Source organism: Furipterus horrens, unplaced genomic scaffold, assembly GCF_987537825.1.
Source record: "Furipterus horrens unplaced genomic scaffold, mFurHor1.1.pri manual_scaffold_10, whole genome shotgun sequence".
NCBI lineage: Eukaryota > Metazoa > Chordata > Mammalia > Chiroptera > Furipteridae > Furipterus > Furipterus horrens.
This window is the reverse complement of record NW_028327180.1, coordinates 97,867,234-97,894,879: the sequence shown is the minus strand read 5'-3', so window position 1 is coordinate 97,894,879 and position 27,646 is coordinate 97,867,234. Positions and strand designations below refer to the sequence as shown.

Genomic DNA, 27,646 nt, shown 5'->3' with positions numbered 1-27,646 from the left:
GAATCTGAAGGGGATTTAAAGTTGACAGCCAAGCCCTGACATTTCTGTGCCCAGAGCTCTGAGCTGGGAGAAGGCTTCTCTGTCTTCAGAATTTCCCAGTCGTAGCTGGCTGGCCGGCTCCGGCGGGTTTTGGCTAATGTGGTCTCAAATTCTGCTCATCCTGCAGGAAAAACAAACACACCCTCCACCGAAAGTTAATAGGTCATGTGATTCTTTAAGAAGCATCTTTCTAATGAACGAACTGGACTCACAAGCAACATAGAGGCAGGCTCACAGAGAGAGAACAGGGTGACAGCCGGGGGCAGGTCAGGGGGTGGGGGATGGAGCAAAAAGGAAAAGGGGCTCATGGACGCAGACAACCGTGTGGTGGTTGCGGGGGAGAAGGGGGAATAAGTGGGATATGTTATAAAGGAAGAAGCGTCTTTCTTCCTGGCGGTCTCCCCTTTATGGACGGAGCGAGACTGGCAGTGGAGTGGATTTCTGGAGAGAAGATCCCGCTTCACTGTTCCTCCTCCTTGTGTTGGTCTGCTCGGGCTGCTGCAGCTATTTTCGCACAGATGTGGGGGCTTGGGTGGGGTCTGGAGAGAGCCCTCTCCCTGGCTTGTGGACTGCTGCCTCCTGGCTGTGTCCTCACACGTGGCGGGGACCGAGAACACGCTCCCTGCTGCTGTCTCTTATAAGGGCGTAGCCTCCCGTGGGAGGGTTTCATCCTCATGACCTCATCTAACCTCCGCACCTCCTAAAGGCCCCCCTCCTAATGCCATCACAGGACGGTTAGGGCTTCAGCAGATGGTTTTTGGAGGGATACAGCTTTGTCCGTAGCAGTTATTTTTTAATTCTAAGGTATGTCATCATGGCCAACTAGAAAAGTCTGTAGTCGATTAGGCACTTACCTCTTGAGAATACTTTATGGCACTTCTTCAATGGTAAAATCACCCTTCCCCTGTGGAATTCCCCTCCTTTCTCTGACCTTTTTCTTCTCCCGTCTTTCCTGCTGGACCACAAGAATGACGTTCCTTACCTGGGAACCCTTTCCTTTCACAATTGCGGCTCCCAGGACTTAGCTGCCCGCCTCAGCTTCTGGGTATCGCCCTTAACTGTGCATTATAGAGCTTGGCTGCAATATCACAGTCCACCAGGAGGTGTCGCCACATGACACCTAAATGGCCTGAGGCCCAGTTTGAGATTCAGGCTGTCAAATCCTGGTACAGTTTTCTTGGTTTTGATAAGTTGGGTCCTGTGGGTGTGTGGGTGCTGAAGGCAGCCTGCTCTGGGGGAACTGGTGCAGAAAAATCAACTCCGTGCACTCTCTTCTGAACCACTTAATAGCAGGGAACTACCGTCTAAAAGCTTCTGTCAGAGAACAGGGCAAGTACCATATTTTAATATGAACCTCCAGTGCCTAGCATCACGCCTGCGTAGGACAGGCACTGGGTAAATTGTGTGGCTGAGCAAATGCATGAAAGAATGAATGGACGAGGCTTGTACTGTAACAGCTCCTTTCTCTATTTCGAATGTCTTCCTGACCTACCCTCCCCACCCCGGCTCCTGCTCCCTCACACATGGGTGGTAGCCAGATGGGACCTCCGAGAGTCTTTTCTGTCCCCAGGGAGTGACCCAACCTCGGTGGACCCCATGGTCCTGGAGCAGTACGTCGTGGTGGCGGACTACCAGAAGCAGGAGAGCTCAGAGATCAGCCTCAGCGTGGGGCAGGTGGTGGACATCATTGAGAAGAATGAGTCAGGTCAGCGCCTCGACCACCTCCTTCCCCACCCCCATACTGTCACTGAGCCTCGAGGACGGGGGACCTCTGGGAACCCAGAAGCTGCAATTAGGCAGCCCAGGCTGGTCTGAGTCCACAGGTCAGGCTGCTGACCTCCTATAAAGCTGCTCCTGTTTGGTCACAGCATTCAGGTATCCTGCCTGGTCACAACTTGCCAGCGTCCTGTTGGGTCAGATGTCACTGATTGGTTTTGAGGTTCACATTTCACGAACATTCCTCCTGGTTTCAAAGCCCTTGGAGACGCAGAGTCTGGCATCCCACTGCAAATTTGCTCAGTTGATTTTCTGATTACCACGGGTGTCTTCACGAAGGTTCCATCAGCCCTGGGCCCTGGTCTGGACCGGACACACTGCCTGTCTCCTTAGTGCACCTGCCCATTGCAGGGACCGCTGCTCAAGTCCACCGGCCAGGTGTGGGACAGGATAGGGCACGATCGAGACGCTTAGCCTGGGTTTCCATCTCAGCTCTGCATCTTGCAGCAATCCGGGCTGCTGCTTGTCTCTGACCATTGATTCCCTCGTCTGTGACGTAAAGGACACTTCTGCTCCCAAGCGCTGCTATGAGGATTAAAGGAGATACTCTGGAGAGTGCCTGAACCTGTGCTGGGCACACAGTAGGTGCTCAAAAATGGGAGCTTCCTTCCCTTCGGCCTCCCTTGGCCACAGAGCAGCCGTTGGCGCCGCTGGAGGCAGAGTGGGGACATAAGTCCCCTGGCTTTGTGATAACTAAGATGTGACATTGGTCGCAATACCATTAGCAGGCCAGTCTCTTCGGTACCTCGATGACTAGTTAAGGTTTAACGACCAGTGGGAAGACTGTGTTTCCAGCAGCATGTGGATTATATTCCCACTCATCGTTAGAGCGGGCTTAGCCAACCACATGTCCTTAATTATTCAATGTAGCAATTGTTATCCCTGATTCAAAGCTGAAGAAATCAGGGCTCCAAGGGACTTGGTCAGTCCCCCAAGATCTCCTGGCAGGAGGCTGAGCTGGAATTCCAAACCAATTCCAGCTGGCCCCCAGGCCACATGACTTTCTAGTATCTGGGGATGAGTGTATGCAAATTATTGGTGTGGCTACCATGCTCCATGGGGACTAAAGAAACTAGTGCCCCTCCCCGATCCAGGCCACCTGCTTGAATGATGTCACTAAGAACACATTGCAGGGGAAGAGTAGAAGTCAGGATGAAGGGTTGGGGACAAGACTGGTATGTCCAGAGGTTAATGGGGGGTGGGGGGAGTGAGCAGATAGTCAGATCTTCAAGTGGCCAACAAACTGGCAACGTTTATTTTTAATTATATGTTTTTTACTTATCCAAGTAATATATGGATCCATTCTTTTGAACACACTCATGATAAAGTTAAAATCTATTTTTCCTACTAACTTCAACCCTAGTCCCTTTTCCAAACCCCAGATAGCTCTTCTGTTAGATTGGTATGAATTCTTCTTGATCATTGTATGCACACAACACACATACATGTGTGTGCATACGGTCATACCTTTGAGATATTGCAATCTGGTGCTACACAATAAAGCAAACACCTCAAATATCACGATGAAGTGAATCCCATGAATGTTACACCTGGGCGGGAGGGTGGAAGCCGGCACAGACAGATGCGGGATCAGGTGAGTTACTGGGGCGGTGACTTCAGCATCGGACAGCACTGGGGCACATCGCGGCTCTGCCGTAAACAGGGAGAACCTGGACAGGTGTGTCCGCCCCGCGGAGCCTCAGTTTCCTCATCTGTGCAGTGAAGGTGGTGTCAGGCGATGCCAGTACGAGGCTGCGTCCCTGGCACTCCCCCGTGCGGGTAGCTGTGTTCTTGACGCTCGCCTTCAGGACAGCCTCTGTCCCCCGCCGCCCCGGGCTCCGGCGGGTGTGTTCTGCCCCTCTTCACCAGCCAGCAGCCAGCTGAGGTGGGGCGGCGTGTGTCCCCGGTGGAATGGTGCCCCTGTAGCCTTCCCTGAGTGTTGACACACCCAATGCCGAAACACGTCATTGTATCCTGACGCCCAGACCTCACGCCTGGCCCAGCTAACATCGGTCTGCACTCTCGTTTTCCCAGGTTGGTGGTTCGTCAGCACCGCCGAAGAGCAAGGCTGGGTCCCCGCGACCTGCCTCGAAGGGCAGGACGGTGGGCAGGATGAGTTTTCCCTGCAGCCCGAGGAAGGTAGGCCGGAGCTCAGCCTCGGACCTGCTGGGGAGGCCGGAGCTGGCCATCGCCCCGTGGGTGCCTCCTCCCTGGGCGCTTCTCTTCGGGTCTGCGTCCGAGTAGCCTGGGGTCAGGGTTCACGGGCAAGCTGCCCTTTCTTAGAGGCCTTTGGGAGCCAATCCTGCGGAGTCTGGCTGGCGCTGGGCCCCGACACCTCCATGGGACTCCAGGAGGCCCCAGCCTGGTTTCCGTCAACAAGGTCACTTTTCCTCCTTTGACTCGTTCTGAAGGCCACAATACCGGGGCTGCTCCCAGCTCATCTGCAGGACCACGGCAGCCATCTGTAAAGATCTCTGCTTGCTCTGTTGGCTTAATGGCCTGGACTGGGTGTCAGGGTAAGAGCTGACCCCCTTTAGTGGCCCCCACGGGCTTCCATCCCCCTGCCCAGGTGTCCTGTCCAAAACACTGAGGCCCTGCTGGCTCCCCCCCCTCCAGAAGCATTCCTAAAACTAGAGTATGCGCTTGTCTAGCTAATAAACAGAGGATTTTAAGGTCAGCCTGACAAACATGTGAATCTCAGCTGTAGCACTTAGGGGCCGAGTGAACACGGGCCAGCAACTGAACCTCTCTGCCGCTCAGCCTGCTCCTCAACAGAGGGAAATGATGTCTGCATCACGGGATTTTTTAAAAATTAAATGAGATCCCACAGGCAAAGCACTTGACAAAGGACCTAAACAATAGTAAGTAATGAGGACCGGTTATTAGCCTATAGGGTTGTACATCCGGGACCCCTAGTTGGTGTTTGAGGCCACACAAACGCGCTTCCTATATATTTATCAGGACAGAGGGTGAGAGGAAAGGGGGGTGTTGGTGCTCGAAAGATAGCAACGAGCGTTATATACGGCTTTCTGTTTCGTTTTATTATGGCCAACAGCCCTCAGAGGAAAATGCCTGTTGGTTTGCTCTGCGTTGGGGGGCCCAGGAGGGACTGGGTTCACCCAGGAACATGCCACTGAATGAACCCAGATTAGGGGCAGTGGTGTGCTGTGTGGAAGCTCTAGCTACTCTAGACTGTTAATGACAACCACACGGGCGTGCCTCTCTAAGGGGCTGATGGTTATCCCCATTTCACAGATGAGAAAACAGGCCCAGAAAGGTAGAGACACCTGCCCAGGGTCACACAGCCAGGAGATGGGAGAGAGACCACATTTTCCCAAGGATTTGTATGTTTTTCTTCCCCTTGCCACAAGAGCGTCTCTCAGTATCTCTCTCTTCGTGCCAGGGGTAGGATTATGTCTCCTGGATGCCCCTTCACTTAAGGTTAAGGTTAATCCTTAGGGACCCAGGCCTTCTGAGACACCTGGGTTTGGCATAGACGCAGAAATCATTGCTCTTGTATGGGACACGTGCTTGGTGCCCCTTTTGCCTGGAGACCCTGGGAATGCTGACTTCTCACTTCTGCCTTCTCCCCTTCACCTCCACATGCTGCCCGTCCAGGCTCCTGGAGGTACTGGTCTTTGCCCCGGCCCGTGGGCCGCCGCCGGACCCTGGGGGACTTGTATGCCATCAGCTGGCGTCAAGGTGTCTTGCCTCGGAGTTTTCTTCCCCCTTTGGGGTTCGGAGCTGGGTCCTTGCACCTGCATGCATCTCCCGGCTCTGGGACAGTCTGTGCCTGTTGCATGTGAGAAACAGTGATCTTGTCTGTGTCATGTGTGTGTTGGCATGTAGGTTTGGGAGGACAGATCCTGGAGCTTAAACTTTCCCAGGTTAAAGGATGATGTCGGGGGGCCTCTGTAATGCTGAGCTAGTGGCCTGTTCTTTTCATCAGGCACATTTGAGTTTCAAGGAAAAGAAACCCACGTCAAACTGGCTTAAGCAAAAAAGGGAAGTATATTGATGCCTATTACTCAATAGCCCAGGGTCGGTGTAGCTTCAGGCATGGCTGGATCCAGGGGCTTGAAAACATCCTGGGGTCCTGAGACACCCCTGCCACCTCTCTGACCTTGCTGGAGCCATTCTCTCATGGCAAGAGTAGTTCTAGGAACCCTTTAGGGACACCCACCGAACACAACTCCCAGGATGGGTTCCAACTGACCCACGTGGGTCATATGCCATCCTTGAACCAATCACGGTGGCCAGGGTCACACACCCTCCTCTCCCTCCAGGAGGTGGTGAAGTCAGCCTCGCCCAAACGGAGGCTGGTGATGGCACCAGAGGAAGGGCAGGTGGCTGCTGAGTGGCACTGCCCTCAGGTACCCACCATGCAGGCTACAAAGTCTTCTACCTTAAGCTTTGTTAGGGATCACTGAGGGTCCCACCGAGCCTACAGGGGCCTCTGGGCTAGAGGATCCCCTCATGCCACTCAGCTGAAGGGGGCCAGCCCCAGGAGTCCAGGGCCTGGAGGACTAACTGCCCTTGGTCGGGGGCCCAACCAAACAGAACTTCTGTGCGCGGACAGGGTTGAATTTCCCCTGCACCTCCCTGCAGCCTCCCTGAGCGGCGTAGCAGCTGACTCTGCTGTACACAGGATCTGTGCAACCTGAGTCAGCTCGGCCCCCACGGAGCAGGTCAGTGGGCTAGATCAATAAATAAATAAACGTGCTGTGTGCTTTCCGCCTCCCTCTGCACCAGCTGGGCGGGCCACAGGCAGGCTGGTGTTTTCCCAACGGGAGAGTCAGCCCCCCACACAAACTATCCACACCAGCCCACAGCTGGCTCGTTCACTCCCTGGGGGGCGGGATGTAACCAAAACAGGAAAGTCGTCTGCTCTGTGCTCTGGGCTCCCTGGGGACCCTCAGCTGTTCCCTGACCCCACACTGCGGTACTGGGAATGGGGGCCACTCTTGCTCTCTGGAGGGCCCTGCCTGAGCGTGACAATAAAGCAGCCCTTTCGGCAAAGTCTGGGTCCCTGCTGTGGGAGGGACAGAGCTAGAGGCAGTTCTCTCACCACAGGGTGGGGCCCTAATGACAGTCCGATGGCCTTGGGGGAGGGAGTGAAAATCGGAGAGGGTGGTGAAAGACACCCCATCCCATTCATGAAAATCGAAGCAGGTAATCATTTTGTGAGCTATACATGTATGTAGATACAGGTATAATCGTGATGTTTGTGCACCTAAATGTGATACAATGTTAGATGTCAATTATATCTTCATTTAAAAATTCATTTAAAAAATAACATTGAGCCTCAGGCATGGTTGGACCCAAGGGCTTAAAAGTAATTAATGACAAAAGATCAGTTAGGGGCTAGATGGTGAAAATTGCTGGCTGTCTCCGAGGCAGTGATTGATTTCAGCCTGAGACCACGGGCTGCCTGACCAAGCTCATCCCTGACCCTCCCCCAGTGAGCCAGGGAGGGCTTAGTCCCCTCTGGCTTGAATGAGGTGGCTCCCCCAGGCCTCCGGGACTTGTCACTTACTATGCAGTTACTCAATACTCCTGGTGTCATTCCCAGTGCTGGAGACAGAGTGAGGAACAGGAAAGACACAGACCCCTGCCTTTAAGGGCATTCATATTCTAGCAGGAGAAACGGACCCCAAAGAAAACGCAATAAATAAGTAAACGATATGGTGTATTAGAACGTACTTCCTGGTAGAGGAGGAAAATAGACCTGGGTAAGGGTGCTGAGGCTACCATGGGCCTGAATATTGCGTAAGGCGAGGTCGTGGACGGTGACCGTGAAGTACGCACTTGAAGAAGGTGAGAGGAATGTGTGACGTGACAGGTGTGGCATCTTCCCTCGGTCCCGCTGCTGCTTGCGCACGATCATCCAGGGCTACGTGAGGACCTGGGGGCAGTGCACAGAAGTCTCAAGGAAATCTTTCCATCTGATGGGCAAGCACATCTCACAGATCACAGTACTGGCCATCAGTGTCCTCGACTTACCCCAGCATCCCTTTGTCCCCACAGAGGAGAAGTACACAGTCATCTACCCGTACACGGCTCGTGACCAGGATGAAATGAACCTGGAGAGAGGTGCTGTGGTGGAGGTCATTCAGAAAAACCTGGAAGGCTGGTGGAAGATCAGGTACCCACTGCAGCTGGGTGGGTTTCAGGTCACGTGGGCTGCAGCTGCACAGAGGTCGGTAAGCCATTGCCGATGGGGTGAGGTTTTGGCCTGAGCCATAAAGGGCCGCTTCTCCTCTGTGCCATTTGGCTTCCCTCCCGACTCAGATCCTTCTCTCAAAATCCACAGTAAGCAAAACCTCCTCCAAACACAAGGAACCACAGAGAGCAGCAACCCTGCTGAGCAAGGCTGGTCTCCCCCAGAGGTTCCTCTTAACAAGTAGCTGAAGGCGGAGCTGCTGCGCGTGTGACTCCCCTCTTAGACCCGGCTCTGGGGCCAGGACAGGTCTCTCGGAGTCCAGCGGGGAAGGCATTTCAAACACTTGGTCACAGCTTCTCCGCCTGTGTCACGACACCAACTCGAGCTGGTCTGCCTGGTGCTTTCCCAGCTTTAGGAAGGAGTCCTGGGAACCCCCTTCTCAGTCACCCTAGTCGCCAGGCAATAACCACAGGAAACTGGGGCAAGAGAGGAAGCCTGAGGTCCCTGTGACCCAGCGTCTGTGCCGTGACATGAGGCAGCATGTTCGAGCTACTCATGTGGGGCTGAGTGTGTGGTTCTTGAGTTGTTCCCTCAGCAAACACACACCGAGGATCTGGTCTGGGCCGAGCACTGTTCTGGGAGTTGGGGAGTCAACAGTGGACCAAGCCAGTAGTAATTCACGGCAACGGGCACTGAGGACAGGCTCACACACCATCCCAGGCCAGGCTGGTGCGGGATATGCCGGAGAGACGCACAGGGGAGTTTGGAGCACAGAACAGGGGCTTCTGAGCCCAGGGGCCAGGAAGGCTTCCTGAGCGAGGGGACCCTCAGAACTGCGGTCTGCAGGAGTAATGACGTGATACATAACATCTTGAGCATATATGCTACATTGCTGCCTAACAGATTATGTATCCCAAAACTTGTGGCTCTGGAATTAGGGAATGGCTTCATTGGCTCTGGGTCTGTCCTGAGGCTGCAGCACGATGTCAGCAAAGGTGCAGTCGTCCAAAGGTTTGACTGAAGGGAGAAAGTGGCAGAACCAGGATTTGAACCCCTACCTTCCTCGCCCCAAAGCCCACTCACCACTGCATGGGTTACCTCTCTGCTTATGGCTTTGTGTCCCCAAATGAACTGTCTCGTATGGGAGGCTTAAGATTGTATATAGTGTGCCATTTTCCAGTTTAGACAAGATTTATTCCCACTCAGCGAGTAGGTATTTTAAGATTGGTAGATGAGAAACTCTGCAGACTTCTGTCTCCTTATAAATTTGTTTTTAGTTATAAAAGGACCTTTTTTCATTGAAACACAGTGCTATTTAGTTCTTAAAGTAATTCTTGACAAGATACTTAGCCTGATGGTGTATCACTGACAGTCAGCCAGGTGTGCCCAACTCCCCCAAAGGGGTAGGCACCTGTTTTCCAGGCCAGGCCACTGGGGTGCAGGTGGGTGTCTAACGACTGCTCTCCAAGGGAAAAATGCGGAGTCTCGGTGTTTGCCAGTTTCCATGATGTTAGTGCTCCCTCCATGGCCAATTTCAGGCGTCCAGTGTGATGTCTTTAAACATGGGGTTCAGAAGGGACATGTGCCATTGGCTGTCACAGAGTGAGCAGCTCTAGGCCACCTGTGGTCCAGACCCACCCCTGGGGCCATGCCATAAACTGAGCTCATGCAGAGGATTAAGTGATTCCCTTTAGAACCTGGGGAACTGGTCTGTCCAGATCTCTGTGAGTCTGCAGTTCAAGGATACCCCACTGGTCCTTGCGAAGACCAGGGACCAGCCCCACCTGCTTCATTGCCATCCGAATGCCCATTTAACCAAGGAGTCAGGCGCACAGACAGGTGCTGGCAGCCCGGGCCTGAGTGCGTGTCCACCTCCTGCAGGACCGGCTGGGTGCGATCCATCAATGGCTACCAAGTACAAAGCGCAGAACAGTGCGTGCCCACTAAGTCCCAGTTATTGTCATTATTATCAATCATGTGGTCATCACAGCGATGGCCATAAGGGGACAGCGGCTACAGCAGAGGCAACTCCCCCTGCCAAGCCCGTTTGCAGTTGGTCCCCTTGTCCTTTTATTTATTCACTTCTCCAGCACTGAGACCCTTGACACACACAGAGATGGACCAACCGTGGCCCGGCCCCGGAGCTCGCGTTCTGAGCGGGGGGGCCAGCCCACCAAGGGTCCGTGTGTTGTAGGTACCGGGACGGTGGTGCGTGCAGGCGAGGGGGCATGCTGGAGGGAGGGCTTCGCTCTCAGGGAGGCTCAGGAAAGGCCTGAGAGGGGAAATGGTAGGAAGCAGTGCTGGGGAACAGAAGCAGGGGCGGGGGCGTTGCTTTGCAGGCAGAGGGTCTCCAAGAGCAGGAGCAGGGAGCTGAAAGGTGGCCGCGCGGCTACAGGCTGAGTGGGGTGGGTGGGCGGGACATGGGGGCTGCTGTGGGGGACAAGGCTGGAAGGCCTTGAGTGGGCTTAGGCGTCATCACAAGGCAGTGGGCGGCGTGCCAGCCTCTGGCCCTGGGCACGTGTGACCAGCCCATCATTCCTGCCGTCCGGGCCCCGAAGTGCGGTTCGCAGCAGGAGTGTGGCTTCTCCCCGTGGGTGGCGGCGTAGCCTGACCAGCATGCTTCCTCCTCCTCCCAGGTACCAGGGCAAAGAGGGCTGGGCCCCAGCCTCGTACCTAAAGAAGAGCAGCGGGGAGCCCTTGCCCCCAAAGCTGGGCCCCGGCTCGTCCGCCCACGTGGGCGTCCTTGACCTGGATGGAGTCTCGCGGCCGCAGAACCTGGCGGGCCGGGAGAAGGAGCTGCTCAGCAACCAGAGGGACTGCCGGTCTGAAGGCCGCCCGGTGCCAGACGGCGACGTCAAGCCGAGTGAGTGACACCCACCCGCGTCCCAGGGGCTGGGGGACCAGCCTGCGGCTCTGTGCTCAGTGCTCCTCATCTACTGTCCCTAGGGCTGGAGATAAGGAAGCAGAGGTTCAGAAACCCCGGGTAACTCGTTCCAGGTCATGTAGCCAGCAAGTTGCGGAACCTGGGTGGAAAAACGATGCTTTCCTGCTCCAGACCATGTTTTTTTCTTTTTTCTTTCTTTCTTTCTCTTTTTTTCATTGTTGTTCTATTACAGGTGTCCCCTTTTCCCCTCATTGCTCTCCTCTGCCCTGCCCCCGCCCCATCCTCCTCCCACAGTCAGTCCCCACCCTGCCGTCCGTGTCCACGGGTCCTTTATACCTGTTCCCCGACTAGACCCTTCCCCTTCCTTCCCCGTTATCTCCCTTCCCCCTCCCCTCTGGTCGATGCTAAGTGAAATAAGCCAGGGAGTGAAAGACAAATACCATATGATCTCACCTATGAGAGGAACTTAATGAACAAAACAAACAAACAAGCAACATAGAACCGGAGGCATGGAGACAGACCGCGTTTTCCACCATCTAGTGATGATCAGAGAGCTGCCGCTTCTCAGGCCCCTGCTGTGTGCCTGGAGCATTATAAATAGTCTCGCTGACTGTGCATAACTGCCTTGGAGGCCCTTCTTACTTTTATTTTACAGATTGGAAAACAGAGAAATTCAGCGGTTTGTCCAAGGCCACCCAGCTAGTACATGGTGGGGCCGGGACTTGAACCCAGGCCCGTCTGACTCCAGTGCCAGGGCTCTCTCCGCATGGCCTCATTTCTGAGCCAGAGGAAGAAAAAATTGACCCTTTTAAGTTGGGTTTACTCTAACAACAGTTCTTTATCCGTCTTGCTTTTCGAAGCAAGTTTGTGTTTCACCACTTACTGTTCCCAGCACACCTGAGGGGAGGAGAGTTCCCTATTGTCTGCTGTACTCCCCGGGCTCCGGCCTCGGGCATGCGGCTTCCTATTAGCTATAGGGGCGAAGTCACTTGTCCTTGGCAGGGCTTCTCTAGCTGTTTATGTGACTCTTTTAGTCCAAGAACTTCTTGAGTCTCATATTCTCTGCTTAGCTGCTCTCAGAAAGCACTGACAAGCCCTGGCAGCGGTTCTGTCCAGCACCTAGTTTCTGGGATTCTAATCTGTCATGGCCAAGAGCACAGGAGGATTCCCAGGAACCTAGGGGAGCAAATAAAAATCTGACACCCCTTGTTAAGGTCCATTCAGATACTTAAACAAAGACACACACACACACACACACACACACACACACACACCACACACCACACACCAGACCACATATATATGCCCAATAACAAATCATTTAGATATTTGCTTCTTTGTTATAAAAGAGTTCAGATATATGTCCGGGGCTATTATGGCAACTGCATGCCATAAGGAATCTTGTTATGCTGCATCTATCGAGGGTTGCCCTCACCTTCCTAATCTTGGATGGCTGACTAGACTCAGAAGCTACACTATTCCTGCTCTCACATCCTATGGCCAGAACTTAGTCACATGGCAATACCTAGCTGCAAGGGAATCAGGGAAATGTAGTCTTTATACAGGCAACTAAGTGTCTGGCTAAACCTCTGTTGCCATTTATACTAATAGAAGACAGGAGAAGTGTTTATTTAAGAGATTAAATAAACACCCCAACTGCCAAACTACACCTCTGTGTAGACCCATGCTAAACCAGCTCTGGCAATACATGGGATGCCTTTCTCAATATTCTGCCTTTAGCCAGGAGCTTTGGACCACTGCAAAGTCATCCTCCTCCTGAGCCTGAGGCCCAGAGTAAGGGCAACTCAATTCCAGAGTCAAAACTCCTGAATTCATCAGCCCAAGTTTGGTTCTGTTTACATGTTGTTTAATTTGGATTCGTTCTAGAACACGAAGCCAGAGGTGGTAACAGATATGGCATATCTGCTGTGTACCAAGAGCCTCACACATATTGTTTACTTTCATCACCACTGCCCCTGGGAGGCAGGTGTTACTCTCCTTCTGCAGATGAGGGCCTTGGGGCTCAAAGAGTTAAGTAGCTTATTGAAGCCCACCTTTGCGTTATTCGGAAGCCTCCACTTTTGCCCTTCCTGGAAAGCTTTCCAGTGCTTCAGCCCACAGCCGTCCTGAGCCAAACTCTGAACAGCCCCTTCCTGATCCAGCTCTTCTCACGGGAAGGGTCACAGCAGTTCCCTAAGGCATGTGCCGAGTGTTGCGCCTTATCTTGTACAAGACAGAACAGATCTTTCCTGGTATCCACCTCAGGAATTTCATCTGTAGAGTCCGACACGTATGTGAAATAAGATCTTGTCTTTTTACAGGATCGCCCAAGATGAGGCAGAGACCCCCTCCTCGCCGGGATATGACCATAGTAAGTGGGCCCTTGCTCCTGGGGAGCCAGCCCTGGACCTGACAGCAGCCTCTCACACGTACCTGGCCCTTTCCAAAAAAGTTCCATTCTGGTCCACATGGTGACCTCATGAAGCAGGCCAGACAGGCGCTAGTCCCGTGAACAGGTGGAATAACAAGTTGCCTGTGGCTTTGTGACACCAAGGCCTTGGGATGTGTCCTCTGCTTCCTGAGCCTGCTTCCCTTTGTCTTAGGTCGGCCTTCTCAAATAAGGGGGCCTGCAACCGGAACTGGGATGAGGCACAAAAATCATCTGTGGTGCCATTCTGGTATTTTCCTTTCATACACTTTTAATTCTTTTGGTGCCTTTCTAATCAATACATTGAAAAATGGGTCATCTTTTTTTACTGTTTGCCATTTAGTGAGCACCTGCTGGGTGCCATGCAGTGTGCTGCGTGGGTCGCTGCCTTTACTTAGGTGGGGCTTATGGTGACCCTGCCAGGTAGATGCTTTTATGATCTGCGTCCCACAGGAGACGGAACTGAGGCTCCCCAGCCACACACATACTCAGTGTTTCTAACCCAGATGGGTCTACCTTGCAAACCTGTGTTCTTCCCACAACCCTCGCTGCCTCTTAAGTTCAGAGAAGAACATTGTCTTGCCTCAAAGTTTCATGATTATAGGCAAATGTTTCTTCTTTTCGCTCTAAAGCTGAAGGGCCAATAACTCATCGAGGAGGCAGTGATCTGAGGGGTCCTCTTTGTTTTGTCCCATGGGTTCAGCAGCACCCCTGTGAGGATGATCTTGCGCCCCAGTCCCTTTGCACCTCCCATTCCCCCCTTTCAATGCCATCGTAATGGACTTCCATTGGACTGAGCACTCTGTTTAATCCTACCAGCCTCGAGGTCTCAACCTGCCCAAGCCCCCCATCCCACCCCAAGTGGAGGAAGAGTACTACACCATTGCTGAATTCCAGACAACCATCCCCGATGGCATCAGCTTCCAGGCAGGCCTGAAGGTCGAGGTGAGCGGACCTGCTGTCTTTTTGCCTACCTGAGATCCTTTTTTAAAAAAAATTTATTGTGGTAACATTGGTTAATAGCATTATATGGCTTTTGGCTTAACCAAGTATTGTTCTCTCTTTTTTAAAAAAATTATATTTTATTGATTATGCTATTACAGTTGTCCTGATTTTTCCCCCTTTGTGCCCCTCCACCCAGCACCTCCCACACCCCCACCATTGTTCATGTCCACGGGTCATGAATATAAGTTCTTTGGCTGCTCCATTTCCTAAATGTACTTTACATCCCCATGGCTATTCTGTGACTACCTGTTTGTACTTCTTAGTCCCCTCCCCTCTGCAACCATCCCCCATGTCCCCTCCCATCCGGCAACCATCAAAACACCTTCATATTCATGATTCTGTCTCTGCTCTTGTTTACTTAGTTTGTTTTTTAGATTCAGTTGTTGATAGATATGTATTTACTGCCATTTTATGGTTCATAGTTTTGATTTTTTTTTCTTAAATAAGTTCCTTTAACATTTCATATCATAATCACTTAGTAGAGCAGTCTTGGCTGTAGGTCCTTGCCTTTCATTACTTTGAATATTTCTTGCCAGTCCCTTCTTGCCTGCAGAGTTCCTTTTGGGAAATCAGCTGACAGTCTTGTGAGAACTGCCCTGTAGGTCACTAACTTCTTTTCTCTTGCTGCTTTTAAGAGTCTCTCTTTATCTTTAACCTTTGGCATTTTAATTATGATGTATATTGGCGTGGGCCATGTTGCATCCATCTTGTTTGGGACTTTCTGTGCTTCCTGGACCTTGATGTCTTATTTCCTTCAACAAATTAAGGAAGTTTTCTTTCATTACTTTTTCAGATAGATTTCCAGTGGCTTGCTCCTTCTCTTCTCCTTCTGGCACCCCTATGAGGCAAATGTTGGACCGCATGAAGTTATCCCAGAGGCTGCTTATACCATCCTAATTTTTTTTTTTAATTCTTTTTTCTTGTTGTTGTTTTAGTTGGTTGTTCTTTGCTTCCTTATATTCCAAATCATTGATTTGATCCTCAGCTTCATCCACTCTACTACTGATTCCCTATAAATGGTTCTTTTTTTCAGTTAGTGAATCCTTCATTTCTGACGATCGTTTTCATGCTGTTGAGGTCCTCACTAAGTTCCTTGAGCATCCTGCTAACCAATGTTTTGAACTCTGCATCTGATAGATTGCTTATCTCCATTTCATTTAGCTCTTTTTTCCAGAGTTTTCATCTGTTCTTTCATTTGGGCCATGTTTCTTTTTCTCCTTGTTTTCGGCAGCCTCCCTGTGTTGTTTCTATGTATAAAATAGAGCTGCTTTGACTCTGCATATTGGTAGCATGGCCTAATGTAGTGGGTGTCCTATAGGGCCCAGTGGTACAGCTCCCCTTTCACCCAAGGTGGGTACACAATATGTGCCCTTTGTGTGCGCTGAGTACACCCTCCTCTTGTAGTTGAGCCTTGGTTGCTGTTGGCAGGTCAATGGGAGGGACTTACCCAGGCCAGTCAGCTGCAAGGACTGGCTGTGACCACTGACCACCAACCTCCACCCTCCGTGGAGGGTCAGCTGAGCAGGGGCAGGGTGGTGGTGCTCTGACATAGTTGTCCCGTGGGTGTGCTGACCCTGGGGTTTCCCAGGTGGTGCAGGGCAAGGTCAGCCCCCACCTGTGTTTTTCCCAGGGCCACCCTGCCTAAGCTGTATAGCAATCTGAGATGGCTACTACTTATGCTGGGTTTGGAGATTCCCAGGCAGAGCCAAGCTGTGAATCTAGGCTGGCTGCTGCTAGTGCCGGGCCTGGGGCTCACTGAGGCCGGCTGTTGCTTAATTGAGAGGATTTAAGAAGTTGTGAAGCATGAGCCAAGACCAGCCATTCATATGGAAAAGCAGCTTGGGTGGGCCCGTAAGTTGGATTGGGGGGAATCTCTGGGGATCTCCAAGGCGGGTCAAACAGTGTCAGCCAGGTCGATGGAGTCTCAGATGTAGCACCAGCTTGCTGGCTCTATGGCTATATGGGGGGAGGGTCCAGGAAAGGGACCATGGCCTCTGCTCGCCTTGATGGCAGGCATTTCAGTTCCTCCCAGTAAGCCACTGGTGCCTTTCAAGCTGTTACCCCAGTGCTAGAGCTCAGAGGGAGTGAGTCTGAGCGGGTGAGTCTGTGTGTGGGTGCTCTAAGAGGAACCTTTGGGGCTCTAACAATTTCTTCCACTGACTCAATCCCCACTGGGTTACGCAGCCAGCAGCTGTGAGGACTTACCTTCCTGGCACTAGAACCCTGGGCGGGGTTGGGGGGTGGGGTGGGGGGCTGGGGTGGGACTGGGACTCCTCACTGCTGAGATAGCCCTCCCGAATTTTATTCTACCACACATGGGTGTGGGGCCATTTCGTTCTGTGCCTGTGCCCCTCCTGCCAGTCTGGGTGGATGTGGTTTCTTTAATTCTGCAGCTGTCAGACTTCCATTCAGTTTGATGTCCAATGATGGTTGTTCTAGGTTTTAGTTGTAATTTTGATGTGGTTGTGGGAGGAGGTGAGCCATATCTGCCTTCACAGCTGTCTTGACCAGAAGTGAAGTATTGTTTTCTTGTGATAAATTTTGTATACTTAATTTTCCTCTTCTCCAGTTTTGCTTCCTGGTTCATTTCAACAACACATTAGCCTTCAGTATTCATTAATGGAGCTACAGTGTTATAGATATTAGAATGGGGCTATTAGCCCACCTAATTCCTTGCCTAGTCTGTGCATCTTTATAACATGTTTAATGATGGTGATGATATCTCTCTGCACCAGGTACCTTACATACTTGGTGACTAATCAGAGTCCCGAGAAGTCACTGTCTTCGGCCTATCTTACAGCTGTACCTGACCCAAAGCGAGGTTATGTGAATTGCTCCAGGTTACATACGTAGTAAGTGGTGGAGCTGGGATTTGAACCCAGGTCTGTTTGGTTTTCAAGCCCAGGCTCTTTTGCTTTCTCCTCATTCTTTTGGTTTTGCATTTGCTTTTATTCCTAATAGCTCTTAGCTTCTCTCTAATAAATGAAAACTCCCATACGTTGTGATTAATAACACAAGTGTTTAGAGCTTCTGCCATAATACTTTGCAGAGTGTGTAAGTTTAGTAAAGCCTCACTGATATATTTCGTTTTGATTCTTGTTCATACTTAGTATTAGAATTGTTGAATTCATGGATGTGCCCACAATGACTTGTATGCCCAGAATCACCTTAATTGTTACCATAGCTACCAAGTGTTGATGAGATGCTAGTCACCTTCAGGTGAAGGGCTTACATTTCTCATGCCCTTTCCTGGAGAGAGTCCAGTGGGACTTAGGTATATGCCTGTCACGTGTGTCCTGCTCTCTCAGTAATCTCTGCTGTAAGTTAATAATAGGTAACATTTACCTTTCGGCATCTGTCTTGGCTTGTGTGATCATCAGGAAAACCTGCACGTGCGTCATCTTTTTTACTATTATCTCTTTTTTGTGCTGCGGAATCTCGGGAATGTGGTCTGTGCAGGGCCATTCAAACCGTACGTGGGGAAGGCAAAACGAGAACCCAGGACTACAGGCCCCGGAGCCTAGCCTCTGCCTCCTGCACCGGCTCTGTGCCCCCCATTCCTCTCTGATCTGGGCGCAGAGCACAGCAGCAGAACTAGGCCCGCAGCCCTCTTTGCCCCCAGCATTTTGTCATCCCAGGCCCAGCTCCTCCCCAAGCAGGGCCCCCTTTTTGGGACAGGGTCAGAGAGTGGAAAAGGCTCAGGCTGTAGAGCCCACCAGCCTGCCTTTGACTCCCACCTCCACCGCTGACTCCCCTGACCCTCTCTCTGAGAGTCCTCAGCGCTCTTGAGGCTCGGTTCTGCTTCTGTCAAATGGAGGTTGACCTCATGGGGCTGTTGTGAGCATTAATCAGATCGCCTATGCACAGAGCCTGCCAGAGAACTGCGGGTATTAATTAGCTCAGGCTGCCAACCCAAAGGACCACCGACTGTGTGGCTTAAACAACAGGGACTTATTTCCTCGCAGTTCTGCAGGCTGGAAGTCCAAGTTCAAAGTGTCGGCAGGGCGGGTTTCTCCTGGAGCTTCTCACCCTGGCTAGTAGATGGCCGTCTTCTCCCTGTGTTCTCGCATGGTTGTCCCTCATCCTGTATGTTAATTCTTGAGTCCTGATCTCTTCCATGCAGGATTAGGGCTCGCCTTAATGGGCCCCTTTAACTCAATTACCTCTTCAAAGCCTCGATCTCCGAATGGAACCACATTCTAAGGTACAGCAGTAAGGGCTTCAACACGGTACTTTTGGGCGGATACAGTTCAGCTCATAGCATGCAGCATGCATCCCTTTCACCTGTGTGAATTTAGACATACGGTACTGAATGAAAGGCAACAGGTAACAGCGTCTTAAATGGCGTGGGTGATTCTACCCACTGTTCCGTTCGGTGGGTGTGTATCCCAGAGGGAGAAGGCAATGAGAGGAAAGCTTGTTTTCCCTCCTTCTACATCAGTTCCCCTGTATGTAAACTTGAGCGGAGTGTGATTCGCACGTTTAAGGATACGCATTTCTCACCCAGCAAGGCTTGCAAGCACCAGCCAACCACTTGATCTGGTATGCAACCAAAGGCTCAGCAACCAGGGCCAGTGTGGGCTGTATGCGGGTTTCACCTGTCCTTCTTCAGAACTGTAGCGGACACCGATGGGGGCCCACCCTGCAGCCTCACCCATCTGAGGTGACCTGCAGCTGCTACAGGTCCCCGCAGCCGACAGCTTCCCATCTCCTATGTAGCCTGACTGCACTGCCCAGAAAGGGAGGAGTTAATAACCTGGGTCGGGGCAGAACTCTTAAGTCCAGAGGCAAATGTCTCCACCCGCAGTGGGACAGTCTGATTCTTCATGGTCTCTTGGTGGGTCCCTGGTGGATTAAGCTCATAATAGGGCCTCACACTCCCCGTTCCCTCACTTGTCACTTCGTGAAGCCATCTCTCATGTGAACTACCTATCCCCAAGTCCAGGTGTCCGAGACTGCTTCTGGGAAAATCCGAAGTTAGAGACAAGTACCTATCCCCCATATGAGATTTTCCTGTACATGGCAGTCTCCATGGCTGGTCCACCAGACATGTTGTCTGGGCCCTCTGAGCGCAAATCCCTGCTTCTGGAACTCAGATGCATGTGGGTCTCCTACGGTGTCCTGGTCCACTGGCTCTGGAATCCTAACCTACTAAGTACTTTCCTCTGTCCTCCTGTTCAGGTGATCGAGAAGAACTTGAGTGGCTGGTGGTACATTCAGATTGAAGATAAGGAAGGATGGGCCCCAGCAACCTTCATCGACAAGTATAAGAAGACCAGCAATGCCTCGAGACCCAACTTTCTGGCCCCCTTGCCCAGCGAGGTGACGCAGCTCCGGCTGGGGGATGCAGCCGTGATGGAGAACAACGCGGGCAGTGAGGCCAGTGGCCCCTCTCGGCCCCTGCCCGACGCACCGCTCGGGGCCGTGGACTCTGGGGTCCCATGGTCCAAAGACTGGAAGGGCGGTAAGGAGGTCCTGAGAAAGGCGTCTTCAGACACGTCGTGTGCGGGCTACGAGGAGATCTCGGACCGCGACCTGGAGGAGAAGCCCAGCCTCCCTCCCCGGAAAGAATCCATCATCAAGTCGGAAGGGGAGCTGCAGGAGCGGGAGCGGCAGAGGACGGAGCAGCTCAGGGGCTCCCCACCCAAGCCTCCCGGCATGCTTTTGCCAATGATTCCAGCTAAACACAACCCCCCGGCCCGCGACGGTCGGAGGCCAGAGCCCAAACCTGACAAAAGCAAGTTGTTCCAATTGAAAAATGAGATGGGGCTGGAATGTGGCCATAAAGTATTGGCCAAGGAAGTGAAGAAGCCCAACCTCCGGCCCATCTCCAAACCCAAAGCCGACCCCCCGGAGGAGAAACCAGAAGCTGTCCCCCAGAATCCCTTCTTAAAGTCCAAACCTCAGGTGAGGCCAAAACCAGCCCCTTCCCCCAGGACAGAGCCACCTCAGGGCGAAGACCAAGTGGACATCTGCAACCTCAGGAGCAAGCTCAGGCCTGCCAAGTCCCAAGAGAAGTCCTTGTTGGATGGAGAGAGCAGCCCCCAGGCTGTCGGGGGCCAGGACGTGGCCTTCAGCCGCAGCGTCCCCCCAGGAGATGGGCCTGGTCGTGCACAGGACTGGACAGGCAAACAGGACGGACTCAGCCCCAAGGAGATACCCTGCAGAGCTCCGCCGAGGCCAGCCAAGGCCACGGATCCTGTGCCTAAGAATGTGCCCGCACCTCTCCAAGAGGCTCCCCAGCAGCGACCCATGATCCCACCCCGCAGACCACCGCCCCCGAAGAAAACCTCAGCCCGGCCGATCCCAGAGGCCCGAGGGCCGCAGCGGGATGCCGGCGAAGGCAGGGCAGCTCCTTCCCCGGGCCGGGCCCTGCTGGTCCCTCCGAAAGCCAGGCCTTTTCTCTCCAACTCCTCAGGGGGGCAAGATGACCATCAAGGCAAAGGCGGGCTGGGGCCGCGGATGGTGGGCAAGATCGGAGAAAACAGGGAGAGAGCGGCCGCGACCCCCTGCCCCAGTGCCAGCAGCCCGAAGGACTTGTACGTGGCCGTGGCCAACTTTGAAGGAGATGAAGACGCGAGCAGCTTCCAGGAGGGGACAGTGTTCGAGGTCCGGGAGAAGAACAGCAGTGGCTGGTGGTTCTGCCAGGTCCTCAGCGGGGCGCCCTCCTGGGAAGGGTGGATTCCTTCCAACTATCTCAGAAAGAAGCCCTAGCCTCCTCCCTCCCCGGCGGATGGCCTGTGTCCCCTGCTGGTTTTGCCCACATATTTAATATGCCTCTTAATTTATCGTTCTCCATGCAGCTTTGAGGGAAGGCAGGCTCCGGAGAACTGTGGCTTCTTCCTTCCCCGCAGGCGGACTTGGACATCCCACCGCGGCAGCCCCTGGAGGCTCAGAGGCCACACGCTTGCTTCCTCTCCACTCACAGGCTCTGCCTTGAGGCCGGTGGCCTTCACACTGAGCTTCCCTGCCCGCCCGGCAGTGGAACTGTGACTCTTCAAGGCCACCAGGACCAGAACCCACCATCTGGAGACACTGCGGGGAGGATTTCTCGTCGCCTGGACCCAGCGTAGGAAGGGGCAGCCCCCTGGCACCTTATCTGGTCTGTGAACTTCTCCATGTCTCTAAAAGCCCAGTGACTTGATTCACCCAGTTTCCAAAACGCCTGGCACCAGGAAGGACTTCACACTGTAGAAGTGGGCTCTGTGGCCAATCCCAGGGCGGGGGGTGTCCTCTCCAAGGCCTCAGGCCAGATGCAGCTGGCCCACTCGTGGGCCCGGAGGTCCCCTCGGCCATCCTGCCTCCCATCCTCTGTCCTGGGAGCCTGACCAGCCCTGAAGGTCCAGCCTGGACAACCCCCGCCCCACCCTGGGGCATTTCACTGTCGAGATGGAGCATGAATCTCAATGTTTGTTTGAAAAGGGGGACCGTTCATAAGCCACGCTCCTGGAGGAGCGCGCCTCTGCTGAGTAGCTAGTCAGTGCCAGGGTCCGTAGGCGGCACTTGACATTCATGGTCACAGCCACCTCTCTTGTCATAGAACACGCGTTCTAGAGATGAGGAAACTCCGCTCAGGGTGCCCGAGGCACCTGGCTAGGAAGAGGAGGGGAGAGGATTTGAATCCAGGCTGGCCCGACTTCTGAGCCTGTGCCCTTCACCCTGGAAGGGGCAGACCAGGCAGCGGGAGGGAGAAGTGTGGGTGCCAGAGCCCCGTTTTTTGCTCCTGCGCTGGTGTCCCAGAGCGAGAGAGCTGATGGCACCAAGGGAGCTGAGGTGGTCTCTCATGCCAGCCTCCAGGGACCCTGGTGGCTCCAGCAGCAGCTACTGGGTCTCCATCAAGCTGAGCGTAACAAGCAGTGGCCCCCTCAGGGGACAGGGACCCAAGGGCCAGGCCGACACCTCCTGTCACTCTCTGCTGCTGCTTCTGCTCTTCTCTGGCTTTCATAGTTCATGGTCCCTGGGCACTCGCCCTCTCTGTCTCACTGCAGGGACCTAGGGCAGCCTTCCCACCCATTGTGATGGTGCGGTTCACCTAGAGTCACGGTCACGTCCAGAACTAGAACCAGGACCCCGGGTTGCCACCTCCCAGACCGGAGCTTCTGCCTGAGCACCAGGCCGTCTGGGGGTGAGCGGGCCGCACCCCTCCCCATCCTGCCCTGCCCTGCAGGAGAAGACGAAGTGGCCCTGTCCGGCCCCAGAGTCTCCCATTCAGAGGGTCCATTGGCTGCAGTGCTTTTGGAACCACAAAATCAGCTTTCCTGGGGATGCTTGCTGTCCACCTGCAATGCCAAAGGTCCTCTCCCCTCCTCCAACCCCCATCACATGACCTCTGGGTATTTCTGCAGGAGAAGGAGCTCCCTCAGGCCTACAGTACCTCCTATTCATTCAGTCAGTCTGTAAGACCTGTCCCCGAGAACCTTGGGGCCGGGCCCTCAAGTGCTCCTCACTGCACCTGCTCACCCCTTGGCCCTATGCCCAGACCCCTGGGGGGAAGGCAGAGGTGCCTGGAGCAGGGCCACCCACCTCTTCACCGTCCCCTCACTCAGGGGGAGGTCCCGTAGCATGTTTTCCTGAGTGATCCACTTTGGCTTAAACCGCTTTTATGAAGCTGTTAGGGTTTGACTCATACATTTCAAAAGGCAAAACAAAAATTTCTTTTTCTGAGTCACTTTCTGCTTTTATCGACATTTCCAAGTATTCTGTGAGTGCCTACCATGTGCTAGGGGCTGTGTAGACCAGGCTGTGTGCGGCTCCCTGCCTGGCAGGGTGTTTGCTGATTTGCCAGAGGGGTTTGACTTGGATCTCGTTCCCTCCTCCTGGGATCAGCTGGGTGGGAAGGGACTGCTTCCTCCTTTCTCTGGCCAGACCATTTTCCTGCAAATGAAAGAACTTGCCTTTTATTATTATTATTGTTGTTGTTGTTATTGTTATTATCCTGATGGGAACTGAAGGTACTGAAGCCACGTTCCTCTCTGTTCACTTCTTCCTCGGGATACACTGTGTCCTGAGCACACCTCTCTCGAGTTCATTGCCACAGCGGTGGTCACTTCCCCAGGCGCCTGGGAGTTGGGGCTCTTGGTGGCAATGGCTCTCCCTCGCTGTCCTTGCCTGTGGACTTAGGTTTACAGCATCCAGGACGGTGGCCACTATTTTTGAGCCATTGACGGAGCGCAGGCAAAACTCCCCTGGAGTTACGGCCGTGGAAATGGCCTGGGCCTGAGGAACAGCCCCCACGCCAAGCTCTGCCAGGTCACCGGGGTTCAAACACGCTCCCTCCTTTAACTCCGTCCCCACGATAAGCCTGTGAGGTGTATGGCATCAGTCCCAACCTGCAGTGAGAAAGCCGAAGCTCAGGGGGTGAGGTCCCCATTCCTAGCTTTATCCAAATAGTGCCAGTGACCAAGCTGAGACTTGAATCCAGGGGTGTCCCCACAGTGCCGTCAGCAGTGAGACATGCTTGGGACTCCCAGGGAAGCAGGTGACCCTCCTCTGACTTTGAGTTTCTCCTCCACCGCTCCACGATTACACGTGTCACTAGGTCACTAGTGAATGCCAGTCTGAAAGGCAGACAAAGGTGGGGTTGTCTGCTTTCCTCATCCCCACTTACTTCCTCTGTTTTATCTTACATCTTAGAGGAGAACTACAGCTGGTGGTGCCCCCAAATCTTCAGACAATGTTGAGGTTTAAGGGCCACCCATTGATAAAATAGGCCTTGGCTTAAATTTTTCACTCATATGTTCTTTGTCTTTTGGTGGGGTCATGTCCTTGTTCCAGGTTGGGACTCGGGGAGAGGTGGGCTCCAGCTGGAGCCACCTGTAATGCCGTCACCTCCAGAGGAATGACGAGGGCCCAGGTCAGCCTCGCAGTCGACACTGGGAGCCTCGCCACATCATCGATTTCTTAGGCTGCGTCCTAGGCCTGAAAACATTTCTGAGCCCACTGGGATTTCGTCACCAGGTGGAACAGAGAAGGACAAACGCCATATTCAGTTTGGACCTGAGGCGTGGACCGTCTAGTATTATTCAGCCTGTACCAAGTACCAGCACTGAGTGGTATTAACAAGGACTTGCTCCTGCCCTCACACAGCTGCACCTTGACGTCAAGAATGAGACGGCCTGTGGTTGGCTCCCCGCCTTCCATTGTGCTGAGTCTCTTAAGTGTTGGGTGTGCCTGCTCTTGGGAGCCTTGCCCTTCCCTTTGGACTGTGACAGTGGGCACATAGCAGCCTTAGCCATGCATGGCAGTCTTGTCCCCCTTGGCTGTCCAGACCCATCCTTCAGGACTTTTGCTTCAAACAGCCATTGCGTGCATCCCCTGGTGTCAAACTGTGGCCTGAATGAGTGGTCACTGGCTCACACTGAGGTTGGAGGGTGCAGGGCGCCCTCCCTTAGCCTAGAAGAATTGCTTCGAACTTGGCTGAGGTTCTGACTTTGCAGAGTTAAAACCAGGAGGCCCCACAGGCGTTGGCTGCCCACTCACGGACCACCCGCTGAGGACCCTTCCCACAGGTGTGACCGTCCAGCTCCGTGGGGTGATGTCTGGTTTCCGGTGCTCCCCTGCAGGTTACTGAGCCTCTCCTCGTGCTTCGGCATTCCACGTTCCTTCCCATTTATGTTCTTTACCCCAAGGGAGGCCTTCCTTGTTCCACTCAGGGACGAGAGGGCTCAGTCTCTGTTTCCTAGAAGAAGCCAAACCCAGTGCCACGGCCAGGAGCCTTCACTTTGGGTTCTTCTATAGACTCACCCAGGGGGGTGCCCGCCAGGCTTGTTCCAGCAACGAGCGATTCTAAAGACCGTGAAGGTGTCCATATTTGACCCCTGTGTGGGCCTATCTATGCCTTTGTGCCCATGTCATTGTTAATGGTGCCCCTTTCACTCTTCCAGGGGTCACCTGAGCCCACATGTCCTGCTTCAGGGAGCCACCAAGGAAGTAGGCCATTTCTTGCATCCCTCCGGGAACAGTGGGCTCTGACGGCATTGGCCCGCCACCTTGTGTCCCCTCACGGGATGATGCTGGAGACCCCTGTACCCTCGGCAAACAGACAAATTCTGGTGGTGGTTTTTGTTTCCTTTTAACACAAAAAAATACATGAGGATATATAATGTGAGGGGGAGGGCAGATGAGCAGGTAGCTGTAGCATGTATAGACTATGTACTTACCATTAGACTTTTTCTCTTTTTTTTAAATAAAAAAGTGCTTGACTGGTTTCAAGCTTCATTGGGAAGATGCAGTGTCTGTGCACTTGCTTTGGCTGAAGAAAGGACGCCCAGCTTTGGGTCCCGGCGTCCCGGCTGGGAGTTCTGAGATCAGAGAACGGACGTCTGTGTGAGCTTTGATGTCTGGGCCTTGCCCAGAAACACGAGTGGCGTTTCTCTTCGGGCCCCAGTGCACCTTGATTCTTTTAACTACGGCATCTGGAAGCCAAGGGAAAGCTGGGTGTCTCCCGCCTGTTCTCAGCTCTGCCCACCCTCACACGGCCAGGGAGTCTTGAGCTCCTCGCTGCTGCCTGCCGACGCAGGAGTGTGTGCTGGAGGGCAGAGGCTCCGCAGGGACTGGCCCAGCCGCCTGCTCCTTGGAGGTGGAAGCCATTGCCTGACCTCTTATTACTTCCCCAAGGACAGAGCCAAGACCAAGCCAACCCCGATGTGGAGCCTTCTTGGTTCCCGGTCGGTCTTTAAACAAAATGACACCACCACCCAGCTTCCTAGGGAGAGAAGGATAGGAGCGGCAGAGCCCCTGAACAGAAGAGCTGCGAAGGGGCGTTACACCCACTATTCATCCTCCCTTGGAGGAAACATCATAAGGAAAGCAGTGCCCTCTGGCAGACCATGCTTAGGGGCACTGGTCATTCATATACTCTATTATATCTGTTCCCATCTGGAAGGAAAATCACATGGTTCAGGCCCCCCTGATCTCCCAGATCTCCCAAACTAAGAGCATTTAGCCATAGACTACAAGTGCCGATGGCCTGGGCTTCCCCGGCAGGTGCAGAGGGCCTGGGGCCTCATGGGATGGGAAGGGATGGGGACTGGACGTGGTCAGGGACCAGACCTGACCTGTTCCCAGGGGCGCTCCTCCCAACCCCTTCCTGCAGGTCTCACCTGGAACCAGCGCCCATCGTTCCCCTTACACTTTTCCAGGAGTGCTGCACCGACCACCAGCTCTCACCACACACCTGCCAACACCCGCCTCCAAAGGGTCATGGTGAATTTGTGGGGCCACTCTGAGTCCAGGGTCTTTAATGTCCATCCCTCGTCCAGTTCAGTGTCCATCTGCTCCTCACATTCTTGCTACCCATGCTTCCCAGTCAATGGCCCTGAGGTTTTAGTGACCATAAGGATTAGACAGGGAGCCCTGGCTGCTGTGGGTCAGTGGACTGAGCCCTGGCCTGCAAACCAAGGGATCACTGGTTCGATTCCCATTCAGGGCGCATGCCTGTGTTGCCTGCCGGGTCCCAGTCGGGGATGCACGAGAGGCAACCACGCACTGATGTCTCTCTCCCAGTCTTTCTCCCTCCCTTCCCCTCTAAAAATAAGTAAATAAATAACTTTTTAAAAATAAAAAAGAATTAGCCAGGGAGCTGTCAAAGTGTACCTTCCTGGGCTGCGTCCCCTGGAAGTCGGAATCAGCAGGAGTCTGCATCTTTAAAAAAAACCTTTGTGAGGAAGTAGGGTGCATGTTCCATTTCTGGGAAATGGCCAGACTCAGCACCTCACCTGGCATAGTCTGGAGTGTGAAAAAGTGTTTCGTACTACTATTATCAATGTCGCCATTAATTTTCTGAGCATGTGCTGTGTTCTAGACCTGTGGGCCATGCTACGTACACTTTTATTTCATCCTAAAAATTCTCCGTGAAGAAGTACACACCTGCATTTTGCATGTGAAGGCACTGGGTCAAGTCTCCCAGAGCTAGTGCCACGTCTGGTCCTATGCATGGCCTTGTACCCCATACTGTGCCCCCTCCCAAATGCTAATCAAAGCACAGATCTCACCCTGATGTCATTATTTCCTGGGTTCACGATCATCCTCAAAAAACACTTCCTCTTTCAAAAACCTAAGTTCTAACTAAGGAAAAGGTCTAACTTTTGTCGAGCACATGCTATTGGCTGGGAACCTTGTAGATACCTACTTAATCTTCACTACACATCCAGGTAGGAATTATACCCATTTTATTCACGGAAATTAATAGTCTGAGAGACCAAGTTTACCCATGGTCATGGCTAATCTGAGGAGGGACTTGGGTATGTAACTCCAAAACCCCTTACATTGTAAGACCTGGAAGCTCCCAAATCTGTAATCTTCATTCACCATTTTCCAAAGTGTGTTTTCCAGAACAAATATCAATAAATAT

At 53.1% G+C, this 27,646-nt stretch overlaps 1 protein-coding gene across 1 annotated transcript in view; it reads left to right on the top strand.

The window, feature by feature from the left end:
• SH3PXD2B (SH3 and PX domains 2B) overlaps positions 1-21,517 on the top strand; it is a 77,617-nt gene extending 56,100 nt beyond the window's left edge. The window contains exons 7-13 of the mRNA XM_090288583.1: positions 1,610-1,744; positions 3,850-3,954; positions 7,843-7,960; positions 10,615-10,841; positions 13,184-13,233; positions 14,110-14,235; positions 19,477-21,517. Of these exons, the coding sequence (XP_090144709.1) occupies positions 1,610-1,744; positions 3,850-3,954; positions 7,843-7,960; positions 10,615-10,841; positions 13,184-13,233; positions 14,110-14,235; positions 19,477-21,009 (2,294 nt within the window). The 3' untranslated portion in view covers positions 21,010-21,517. The remainder of the gene's footprint in view (positions 1-1,609; positions 1,745-3,849; positions 3,955-7,842; positions 7,961-10,614; positions 10,842-13,183; positions 13,234-14,109; positions 14,236-19,476) is intronic.
• Positions 21,518-27,646: the final 6,129 nt, after the last annotated feature.